At 47.9% G+C, this 12,026-nt stretch overlaps 1 protein-coding gene and 1 long non-coding RNA gene across 5 annotated transcripts; one reads left to right on the top strand and one right to left on the bottom strand.

Annotated features, from left to right (window-relative positions):
• Positions 1-5,712: 5,712 nt before the first annotated feature.
• Positions 5,713-8,934, bottom strand: CLP1 (cleavage factor polyribonucleotide kinase subunit 1). Of its 4 annotated transcripts, none has more exons than XM_077863344.1 (3): positions 8,600-8,934; positions 7,237-7,864; positions 5,713-6,842 (listed from the first exon to the last, which is right to left on the bottom strand). In XM_077863344.1, exons 2-3 carry the CDS (start codon positions 7,840-7,842, stop codon positions 6,171-6,173), a joined length of 1,278 nt encoding a protein of 425 aa, XP_077719470.1. In that variant the 5' UTR covers positions 7,843-7,864; positions 8,600-8,934; the 3' UTR covers positions 5,713-6,170. The 4 variants fall into 4 exon arrangements, with proteins under 4 accessions (XP_077719470.1, XP_077719469.1, XP_077719468.1 ...); XM_077863343.1 differs by having other exon boundaries at positions 8,551-8,933; XM_077863342.1 differs by having other exon boundaries at positions 8,745-8,932.
• Positions 8,356-9,599, top strand: LOC144292676 (uncharacterized). Its single transcript, XR_013360024.1, has 2 exons — positions 8,356-9,146; positions 9,410-9,599. It is a non-coding gene; the product is annotated as an uncharacterized LOC144292676 (long non-coding RNA).
• The last annotated feature ends 2,427 nt before the right edge of the window (positions 9,600-12,026 follow it).

The following is a 12,026-nucleotide window of genomic DNA, read 5'->3' as shown; positions in this document are numbered from 1 at the left end:
CGCGGCGACCTCGCGGCCTGATTGGCTGCAGGGGCGCAGCGCCGTACGCACGCGAGAGAACGAGCGCGCGCGCGCACGGCCGTCGGGGTCCGCGGGCGCCTGGGAGAGGAGGCCTGGCCTAGTGCGCAGGACTCGGAAATGGGGAAGTGGCCGGGCGACTCTTCCGTTTCCCTGCGTCCTGTTTTCTATCCCTACGGTATCCAAGAAGGAATGCTCGGAAGTAAAAACAGGCTTATGTGTGTGCTGGACATGCTCACGAGCGAGGAGCCACCTCCCTCCCTCTCCAGACCCCCTCCAAGTAAGTGGTACGGCCCAGACAGGCTCCTGCCGTAGCCAATCAGCGGCCCGCCCCGCCGGTCCTCCTGCTCTCAGCCCCTCGGAGCATTGGCCGAGCGCTAGGCCACGAATGCCTCCCCTCCCCCCCATGGCGAGAACTTGAAAGCACTGCGAACGGCGGAGTCCGCGGCGGAGCGAGTTCCCCGGTACCGGCGGCGTCGCGGGGAATGGAGCGGTCTGGCTGTGGCTCCCGCGTGGAGGGGGCGCCAGGACTGCAGGGTCGTGGGGGCGAAGCTCCTGCCGGAGGCCCGCGAGGAAGAGGAAGGAGAGCGGCGCGAGACCTCAGCCCAACCGCGGAAGGAGGCGCAGGGAGTGAGCGCCCGCCCCACCCCACCCCCAGGCGGTGGCGGTGGCGGCAGCCCCCCGGAATGCCAGCGGGCTCTTGGCTTCATTCCCTTAGTTTCTCACTGCAGCACGAGGGATGGACGCCCGCTTCCCGAACCTCGCCCCGGCCGGGAACACAGGCTGGAATCCGGCTGTCCCTGGCGGGCTGCTGGCCGACTCTGCTTAGATCCGAGCACCACGCTTTTGCCCTAATTAGCCCTACCCAGCTGTGAACCCGAGAGCAAGGCCAGGTGTTGTTCTCTCCTCGTTTAGCCCGAGGCCATTTCTTTTCAAAGCAGCTCTGGCTATTACATAACACTCAGAAAAGTGTTCCAGCAGCCACTTCTCTGAAGCAAAGGTTGCTCACCTGCAAGGTGTGATCCTAAATCCTGCGGTCTGTCCCTGGGTTCGGTGTGAAGTGTCGAAGGCTTAAACTGTGGCCTAATACTTTAGTACTAGACAGCAAGGATAAGGGGGAAAGGTCTACCTCCCAATTTTCTGGGGTCTAGTCTGGCTCTTCTGACATGGCATATGCATCAGGTTCTAGTTCACTCTTGCTAGAGATTTCAAGCCACCATTTACTGCAGAGTTCTCTTGTAATGACCAGTGTGTATTAAAAAATTTTTAAATAATTTATTCATGAGACACACAGTGAGACAGAGACACAGGCAGAGGGAGAAGCAGGCTCCCTGCAGGGAGCCCGAAGTGGGACTCGATCCCGGGACTCTAGGATCACGTCCCGGGCTGACCCAACCGCTGTGCCACCCAGGCATCCCTAAATATTTTTTATTTAGGGTTTTTTTTTTTTTTTTTAATATTATTCCTGTGAGAGAGAGAGAGAGTCAGAGACACAGGCAGGAGAAGCAGGCTCCATGCAGGAAGCCTGACGTGGGACTCGATCCCAGGTCTCCAGGATCAGGCCCCTGGGCTGAAGGCGGCGCTAAACCGCTGAGCCACCAGGGCTACCCCTATTCAGGGTTCTTTTAAATAAAAAATGAAATCTTTGAAACACTTTAGCCCATGTAAAAGGTAAAGTTAAGGTATTACTGGAGATACAATATTTCTTTTATAGAGACTTATATCTGCTAATCCAGCTTCATTTGTTTCCTTAGGAAGAAATCAAATTTCATTTTTCTATCGTATATTTTTCTTGGATTTTAAGATTTCCATTTCCCCAACGTCACATTATACATTTTTCTTTTCCTATTTTCAACAACATAAGAATCTGTAAATTTTGTCTTTCGGCTAGACACTGCCAAATGAAAATAAAATTCCATCTTCCAGGGGTGCCTGGGTGGCTCAGGGGGTTAAATGTCTGCCTTCCACTCACGTCATGAACTCAGGGTCCTGGGATAAAGCCCAACATGGAGCTCCCTGCTCAGCAAGGAGTGTGCTTCTCCTTCCCTCTCCCTGCCATTGCACTTGGTTGTGCTGTCAAATAAATAAGATCTTTTTTTTTTTCCTGATTTGAAAGTGTGAGCACAAACGGGAAGCTGCAGCTGAAGAAGAAGCAGGGTCCCCAATGACTGAGGAGCCAGATGGGCTCCATCTCAGGAGCCCAGGATCACGACCCAAGTCCAAGGCAGATGCTTAGCCAACTGAGCCACCCAGGCATCCCAAAATAAGTAAAATCTTAAAAAAAAAAAAAAAAAAAATCTGATCTTCCACCAACCAACCACACATACTAAAGCTCTCCTAGGACACTGGACTACTGGATGCCAACCTCTTACCTGGATGAGCACTAATGGCATAATCACTATCCCAAGGTTTAGACACAATTCCATGTTCTTGTCCAGTTTATTTTAGGACCATACAAGATATTTCCTGGAAAGGATGTTTAATGAAGAACATAAGGTTTGGGAATCCCTGGGTGGCTCCAGTTTAGCGCCTGCCTTTGGCCCAGGGTGTGATCCTGGAGTCCCAAGATCGAGTCCCACATCGGGCTCCCTGCCTGGAGCCTGCTTCTCCCTCTGCCTGTGTCTCTGCCTCTCTCTCTATGTCTATCATGAATAAGTAAATTAAAAAATCTTAAAAAAAAAAAATAATAAGGTTTAAACTATCAACCATTTGAGAAATATTGCAGAGTAAAATCTAAGCTAAAACAATGGAGCATCCAGACCAAATTATTTTGCTATGAGTATCAGGTAATACCTTATAGTTTTTTTTTCTAGTGTATACCTTTTTCCACTCCTTCACTTGCATCTTGTCGTGCTGATACATGGCAAACCACAAGGTCGTTTTTAATTCAACTTACCCATAAACAGGCAGAGGCAGACAAGAACAAACTGTAACCCTTGGGTATAGACACAGAGAAGATTTAGTTTTTCAATACCAAAACCACCAATGACCTCTTTGGGTTTTGTTTTTGTTTAAAGGAATCTACACCCAAAGTGAGGCTTGAACTCATGACCCCAGATCAAAAGTCACATGGCTTCTGAGCCAGCCAGGTGCCCCAACCTCTTTATATTTAAATACTGCTGTCTTCCCTCATGTCCTTAGGCAATGTCTCCAGTTGTTTTAAAGCACTTTCTCCCCTTGTGCTCTGGATCCCATCCCCCTCCAAATTTTCTTTCAAATTTGACATTGTATTTGAAAAATACAAAACAAAATAGAATGGTGTCAAGAGGGATGCCTGGGTGGCTCAGCGGTTGAGCGTCTGCCTTTAGCTCAGGGTGTGGTCCCGGGGTCCCAGGTTCAAGTTCCACATCAGGCTCCCTGCATGGAGCCTGCTTCTCCCTCTGCCTGTATCTCTGCCTCTGTCTCTATTTTAAAGAATAAATATTTTTTTTAAAAAATGGTGTCAAGCTTCTCCTCCCCATCATTAAATTCTCACTCAAGGCTGTTGATAATGCTAAGGAATCCTATCTAAAAAAACTAACAAGGTAGCCCCGGTGGCCCAGCGCTTTAGTGCCACCTTCAGCCTGGGCGGTCCTGCGTCAGGCTGCATGGAGCCTGCTTCTCCCTCTGCCTGTGTCTCTGCCTCTCTGTCTCTCATGAATAAAATCTTTTTAAAAATATAAATAAAAAAATAACAAATCTTCCCTTGACCCTACATCCAGCTCCCCCCACCTTTCTTAGCAAAGCTTCTTGTCCATAGAGATTATCTCTACTTCTTCAGTAATGTATTTCAATAGGACTCATATTCCTACCATTCCAAAACTACACTTTTTTTTTTTTTTCAAAACTACACTCTTAAGGTCAACACTGACATCCATGCTTCCAGATCCATGGTCATGTCTCCTTTGCTAGTTCTCATTACACTTCACCTCTTATGTTTGGAGTGCCCTGAAAGTCCATCTGTCTCCTGATTTTCATTTACAGAGTCCCTGACTTCAATACTACTGTCTTAAAAAGCCATCTGTAAGCCAATAGTGCCCATGAATTTTCACCCCTAACTTCTCCAAGCCTAGCTTCTTGTTTCCATGTGTTCACACAGCATCTCCATATGGATAACTGGTAGACAGCTAGAACTTAATACTGCTAAAGTAGAACTCTTGATACTCCCTCATCCCTGAGTGAAACTCCCTGAGTTTCCCCAATCTCATATCCAATCTAGTTACAGGAATCCGCTTTGATTCCACTTTCTTTTCCTCACCACTCCCATCAGCAAGTGCCATCTTACCTCCAAAAGATCCAAGGCAATCTACTCTCCTACTCCACCTCTGCTAGTCTAATCCCATCAATTCTCACATTGAAACTACAAGTCTCACATATCCTTGCTCCTACTCTTCCGTCTATCATCCATATTCTACACAGCAATGATTTTTTTCAAAATCAGGCCATTCCTCCATTTAACCACCTGCTTTGCTGGAATATGTCACCCTAAAATTCATATATTGAAGTCCTAAGCCCCAAAGATAATGGTATTAGGAGGTGGGACTTTTGAGAGGTGCTTAGATACTATGAATGTAAAATCTTTGTGTGAGTGGGATCAGTGTCTTTACAACAGAGGCTCCACAGTAGATCCCTGGCCCTTCCTTCTACTATGTGAGAACATAGCTAGAAATAGGCAGTCTGCAACCCCAAAGAGAGCCATCATCAGAACACAACCATGCTGATGCCTTGACCTTGGACTTTCCTGCCTCCAAAACTGAGAAATCTGTTTATAAGCTACCCAGTCTGGCATTGTTACAGCAGCCTGAATTAAGGAATTAAGACACCACCCCTCTCCCATCCTTTGCCACTGCTCTGAGATTATAAGAGCCCTACATTATCTGGTCCCTATTGCCCCCTCCAGCCTCAATTTTTACCATTCACCCCTCAGTACACCACACCACCCTTTCCCTTCATCAAATACATCAATATTTTTCCTTTTTTAGGATTTTGAACTGTTTCCCCCACCAAGACGTTGTCCCAATTTCACACAGCCATTCAAATCTTAATGTGAAATGTGCTCAGGGGAGGCCTTTCCTGACCACCCGTTCTAATTAACCCTCCCAGTCACTCTGTCTCAGACCACGCAATTTTAACTCTACATAGCACTTACCTTTTTTGTCTGCTTATTCTACGTAAGCTCTGTAAGATTTTGTCTATCTTGTTCCCCATCTAGAATGGTTCCTGGCCAATAGCATATGCTCAATAAACACTTGTGGAAAGAATGAATCAAAGGGTATCAGATAATACTCAATAATCCAGTCTAAACTAGGAACACAAATCATTTGCAAGAAATCAAAGAGAATGGGGCTTTCTTTCCCAGCTTCTTACCACCCGAAAATTCAATTTACACCTTGACCTGGGGCCCAGTTCCAATCAGAAGGACAATAGGAAAGACAGCTGCAGCTGAGAGCAAATGAGCTATGTATGGAAAATAATTAGACCAGAAATCTCAATCCAAGTTTATCACCAGCCTCTGTAGCTCCTCAAAGTAAACATGGCATTAACAGATTTAGCATCTATTTACCTACAAGGAAAGGAAAACCATTATAAAAATTCACCTGCTTGGCTCAAAGGTGGGCCCTTGGCTTTCTTTGAAGCATTTAGCAATAACTCACTTCAATAATGTTTCCATCATGCTTAGGGAGAAAAACAAAATTAAAAAAAAATTATACCAACTTCTGTGGTATGGCAAAAATATTTATTAAAATTTCCCAAGTTTGAACTTTACTAGAAAGAGGCCTTCTGATTCAATCTTTCATCTTGGATAAATGGAATAACAAGTGCTATGTACAGAATATAAAGCAGTGATAATTTTTTAAAAAGTTCCTCCTAAAAATTAGTCCACCAAGTAGCATAGTGGAAAAAATACGATTCTCCAGGGCCTCGGAGAATACAAAGCGGCACCTTTGGTGATCCAAGAAACCAATTATGTTCTCCTGGTTCTTTTTGGTTCAAGATCAGAAGAGTTAGGCTCCCACCACCCATCTTAAGAGGTAGAAATATGCTTTCTACTAGTTCACTATTTATTCGTCTGTTTGGCCTCAACAGAGTCTCATACTTTAGCCCAACTTTTTTGCCTTTCATGATGGCCAGAAGATCTCGATGCCCCAGGCAGCAAGGCTTCATACCAGTCTCTACTTAAGATCCATGAACCGGATATCCATGATGAGAAGGAAGTTCTTAGGCAGTGGGCGGGGGGCTGGAGAGAGAACAGTAAACACCTGATGTTCCAGGTCCACACTGGTCACCACGATGAAGCCAGCCACACTGGTCTCAGAAAGGTTCTCCTCTGTGCCCTCAGCAGTGCTAACACTCAGAAGGTGGTGCACCATATCTCGTCCAGGTGTGACTGGTACTAGCTTGAGCTGATTGTCCTCCTGAGACATACCCAAAGGCAAACAGGAGTCTGGGATGGTGGGTGCCCCAACTTTGTAGATTTTCACATCTGAAAATTTGACATTGAAGGCATGGGGATAGAAACAGCCCCGGAATCCATAGAAATACTCACGGATACGCTCATCCCTACACTCCCGCCGGAAGTCTTTGGAGCGTTCAACCACACCCCCTGATTTAGGGAGCAGCACAGTTCGGACGAAGTGAGGCAGGTCCCGTTTTAGTTCATTGTACAGTCGTTCTTGATCCAGAACCACAACCACGTCTACCTCAAAGGCTGAGGCTGCATGCACCAGGGCCTGATACCCAGAACCCTTGACCCAGCCACAGGTGTTAATGACACAGCCACTCACAGAGGCCCTTCGGTTCACTTCACACCTTTGATTGAACACATCCGCTAAACGAGATGTAATCTGCAGAAGAGAGCATCAAGGTGAGGAAAGGAAACACAAAATGAAAGAATTCAATAGTTATGTAGAATAAGTGGCTATTAGGTACCAGAAAACAATGACATTCTTAATGGCTAAGGTTTTAACCCCATAACACAGATTTCGATTTTATGTTGCTTCTTCTGTTTCGTGTCCTAAGTAGAAATTTAGTACATTACTTAAGAACAGGGCCACAGGAATATTGAAGAACCTGAGATTGACTTATAATTGAAACTGTCTTGCAAAGTCATGTGACAGAAATCCCAGCTGAAAGGGAGCAAAGAAATGGCCATAGACAGTTTTAATTAGCACACTTTTGCACAGCTTCCTACCCTGACAGCAGCCCTTCCCTCCATCCCACCTTGACTCTGGCTCTGACCTTATTATAAAGCTTGATGTTGGTGCCAGGAGTGGTGGAGCCAAAATGATACACCAGAGGGGCCTGGATAGAGAATCCCTCTTCGACATCTGCTGGCCGCTCAATGTAGAGGGCCCCCATGGTACCAGGGATGGAAACAGACCCCTGGCCCACATCCAGCTCCACATAAGTGGGACGGCGGCCCAAACGCACTGCATAGTTGAGCAGCAGACGGCACACTGTGGACTTGCCCACATCAGTGGGGCCCACGACCATCACCCGGGGACCTCGCTCTTCTTCCTTCTCCGCCTGCCTCCTCATCTGCTCCAAGGCTGTGTGAGTGTTGAGATAAAGCAACATAGGAGTGTCCTTGGAGACATAAGCCACCTCGGTGCGGCCACTCAGCTGTAAAGAACAACCATGCCAAGTGAAAACAGCCACCTTGGCACCAGCATCAAAGGTGAATTTCTTGTTTCGGGTCAGCTCTGTGCCAAATATTTCTGCCATGCCAGCCAGCAGCTCCAACTGAACTGACTGAGATGCCTCCACCTCAAAGCGAAGTTCTGTTTCTCGCTCTAGTTCAAATTTAGTTGTTGGCTTCTTGTCGTCATTGGCTTCCTCTCCCATCTTTTCTGTGTAGTTGCTGTGCCTAGAACACAAATTAATTACCAGACTGAAACAGGAGTTAGGACACTACTCAAAATCCTCCCCTGGATATTTCTCCTTACCCTCATTCTTCCCCTTAGCTGTGATCACCCCGTCTCACTATACATTTGCCTGTCTACCCCCACTGGAATGTAAGGGTTAGGCAGTCTGGTTTGCTGCTGTTACTTCCAGTATCTAAGGCTCGACAACCCATAGGCACCTCATAAAAACACCGACTGAATAAATGACTCATACATTAGAAAAGTATATCTACACATTGACCTAAGACTTGATTATATCACTTCCATCGCTCCTTTCGTCACTCTATTGGGATACTCGACTTGAAAAGGAGACAAATACCCTCCCAGCTCTCTTAGTCCACAAGAAAGGGCGTCTGCAAACTGAATGCAAAGCAGAGAACCCTGGGTTCGGACTTAGGAAATAGCCTGGGGTGAGGCACCTGGCTGGCTCAGGGGTTGAGCATCTGCCTTCCGCTCAGGTCGTGATCCCGAAGTCCAGGGATCGAGGCCCACATCTGCTCCCTGCAGGGAGCCTGCTTCTCCCTCCGCCTGCGTCTCTGCCTCTCTCTGTGTGCCTCTCATGAATAAATAAATAAAATCTTAAAAAAAGAAAAGAAAATAGCCTAAGAACCCGCTCAGCATCTGCTACTACTGTCGTTAGACAAATCACCTGATCTCCCCAAGTGTTGTGGGGATCGGTGAAGGGGAAGAAGAATTACTTCGTCAACTAGAAAACGCCGAGGAACCGAGGAGTGGTGAACAACGATTTCCGACTGCGAACCGCAAGTGTAAGTCCAACATCTGTCCCAGCACCCCGAGACGCCGAAACGTGCCCTGGTCCCAAAGCGCCGGCCGTTCTCTCACCTGCACAGCCGCAAACACAAACCGGCAAACCGAGGAGCCCCCGACAGCGCCTAAACCCAACGGCACGCCGCGCCCGCCCGGATCCACGCCGGAAACAAAGGCGGTTCTGCGCAGGCGCGACGCAGGAACAGTGGGAACAGTGGCCGCGCGATGCCTATCGGGATCGGTAGTTTTGCCGGAACTGCCTCCAGCGGCGGAGCTCGCGCAGCCGCGCGGCCTTCTGGGAGTTGTAGTTACAAGATTGTTTTGATCGTGACGCCATAGGTGGGCGGGGCGGCGGCGTCCTTGTTTGCGAAGCCGGCGAGCCGCGGGTAGGATGCGGTGACGCCCCGCGCGAGGCGGGGACCCGCCGAGGAGCCAATGGTTGCCGGGGCGCGGCTGGAGCGGACTCTCGCCCCCGAGGTTCCAGCTCACCTGCAGCCCGGGAGAGACGGGCGGGCCGGCTCGCCGTCTGGGTCCCGCGACCGTCGGCTTGCCTGGTCCACAAGCCAGGAGGTCGCGGAATTAGCGGAATCCCTCGGAACCCCTCGTGGGACCCGGGGACGTCTGGGCTAAGGGAGGTGGAGGAGGCCGGCCTGGGTGTCGTCCCCTCCCTGACAGCGCTTGGCACCGAGACGGCGTTGCAATTTATTTTTCTTAATATTTTATTTATTTATTCATGAGAGACACAGGGAGAGAGAGAGAGAGGCAGAGACGCAGGCAGAGGGAGAAGCAGGCTCCTGCACTGGGAGCCCGACGCGGGACTCGACCCCGGGTCCCCAGGATCACGCCCCGGGCTGAAGGCGGGCGCTCAACCGCGGAGCCACCCAGGCGTCCCTACAATTTGTTTTAATAAAACACTTAAACGTCCAAGAATTCCTTCCAGTCATTACCCAACAACGTCTCTCCTCCGGATCGGGGATTTCTTTGGGGGGCTCGGTTTCCCTCCCTGAACTCCCAACAGTTGTACAAGGCCGCCCACCTACCCCGCAGGCAGCAGTTGGGGCCGCATCCATCAGCCTCGCGAGCTTGGGCTTTGGAATCTGTGCTCTGCTCGGCCACTTTCTCGCTGTGTGGCTTTGGGCAAATCAGGCTAACTCTCTGAGACCCAGTTTCTTGTCTGTAAAACAGGGATAATAACAGTACCCAACCTCTTAAAGTCGTTTTAAAGATTGCATGGATGACTCATGTAAAGTCCTAAGCACAGTGTAACACAGTGTAACACAGCATCTGACGTTAGCTTTTGAGTTTTTATTATAGGTTGAGGAGGGGGAGCTCTTATAATGCCATCCACATACACAGCAGTTTCAATTTTTTATTTTTTTTTAATATTTTATTTGTTTATTCATGAGAGACACAGAGAGAAAGGCAGAGACACAGGCAGAGAGAGAAGCAGGCTCCATGCAGGGAGCCCGACGTGGGACTCGATCCCGGGTCTCCTGGATCACGCCCTGGGCTGCAAGCGGCACTAAACCGCTGAGCCATCTGGGCTGCCCAGTCTGAATTTTTTAAAGCCCTTTCCAGTATTTTCTTTCTCAGCCAACGTGTAAAGTCAGTGGTATGATCTCCCAATTTCAAAGGAGGACAGAGACAGGGGAAGGGATTTGCCCATGTTAGGACTCAAACTCAGGATTTGGGAGTCCGAGTCCAGTTATCATGATAGCAAACAGGTAGTGTTAGATGCCAGGTACTGTTCAATGAGCTTTGCAGGTGTAAATTCATGTAATCCTCTCAGGAACCCTATGAAACACATACTATAATTGTCACCCCCTCTTTATAGATGAGTACTTTCTTCAGTCCGGCTCTCATGGTTACTCGGGATCAAGAAGCCTGGGACAATTTTCTGGGTTGGCTCTTTCACACCCACTCTTACCTTCACACTCATTCTGTCAGCAGGCAGTGCCATCCTCACTTTCTACGGCTTAGTCCTTGATGGTTTACTTTAATTCATTCGTTCACCACACATGCGTTAGTTCTCCTGTGAACTCTCAGGTATCCCGTAACCATTCACCATCCTTCAAAACTTCAGTTCCAGGCTTCTGTTTGCAAATTCCCTCCCTGAATGAGCTCAGCCTCTCCTCTTTCCCAGCAGTCTATTTCCCAGATCTCTTTCTTCGCCTCCACACTCTCTCCCTTGAGGCAATTTCTCCCAATTATCTGAAGGTCATCTTTATTTGGCTTATTTGTGCAGCCATCTCAAGCTGAATTTAGGGAAAAGAAACCTCTCCCCGCCTTTAGACTATCTCCCATTTCACTTATTTTTAAATAAAGTAATGTCTACCTTCAATATGGGACTCTGACTCACAGCACGGAGATCAGGAGTCCCATACTTCACCTAGTGAGCCAGTCAAGGCGTCCCTCCAACTCACTTCTTTATTTTTTTTAATTTTTATTTATTTATGATAGTCACATCACACAGAGAGAGAGAGAGAGGCAGAGACACAGGCAGAGGGAGAAGCAGGCTTCATGCACCGGGAGCCTGACATGGGATTTGATCCCGGGTCTTCAGGATCACGCCCTGGGCCAAAGGCAGGCGCCAAACTGCTGCGCCACCCAGGGATCCCCTCCAACTTACTTCTTAAACAGAGTGAGGGCACAGTATTTACAGCATCTAGGCTTGCCTGCACTCCTTTTCTCCCTTGTCATCTTACACCAAGCATTCCTGCCATCTCCACACCCCCCAAAGAAGACTGTCTTCATGTCTTTTTCATTCTCACCAACTAAACCCTTGATCATTTTCTTCCTGAGTTAAATTAATTGGCATCCCTTTTCTGCTTCCAAACTTTCCATCCTTGCCTTAAGGACTACTCACCTACATTTTTTCCCACTTCCCATTGTTTTCCTCAATAGTTCCTCAAATCCCTCCTCTGCTTACCTTTCCTCTCTCATCCACTGCCCGTACAGAAACACTTCCTTCTTTACCCAAGTCTCCCTCTTAGTTCCAAACCTCTGATAATATCACTCAAGGCACCTGCACTGTGTTTCAGAATTTATCTTCAACCCCAGAATCTTCCTTGGTTAAATCTTCAGAATTCCTTATATTTTTTCATACCCAGCTAGCAATGCTTCCCATTACCCACCATTGACCTACGCTTCCCTTCCTTACATGTGAAAAGAAAAATGACCCACGAGCTGTCCTCCCTGAGTACCTATCTTTGTCACACTTCATTTTCTAGATGGTAGCTAGCCTCCGTTAGAAATTGGGGTTTGGGGGCAGCCCGGGTGACTCAGCTTGTGTCTCATGAATAAATATGAATAAATAAATAATCTTTTTTAAAAAATCCTTTAAAGAAATTGGGGGTT

This window comes from Canis aureus, chromosome 21 (assembly GCF_053574225.1).
Source record: "Canis aureus isolate CA01 chromosome 21, VMU_Caureus_v.1.0, whole genome shotgun sequence".
NCBI classification, from domain to species: domain Eukaryota; kingdom Metazoa; phylum Chordata; class Mammalia; order Carnivora; family Canidae; genus Canis; species Canis aureus.
Note: the sequence above shows the minus strand (reverse complement) of the source record. Positions and strands in the feature narration are given on the sequence as shown.

Coding starts and splice junctions, on each gene's coding strand:
- CLP1 (XM_077863344.1), bottom strand. CDS start 7,842: ATGGGAGAGGAAGCCAATGACGACAAGAAGCCAACAACTAAATTTGAA. Junction 6,843..7,236: donor ACATCAAGCTTTATAATAAG/GTCAGAGCCAGA, acceptor TCTCTTCTGCAG/ATTACATCTCGTTTAGCGGA.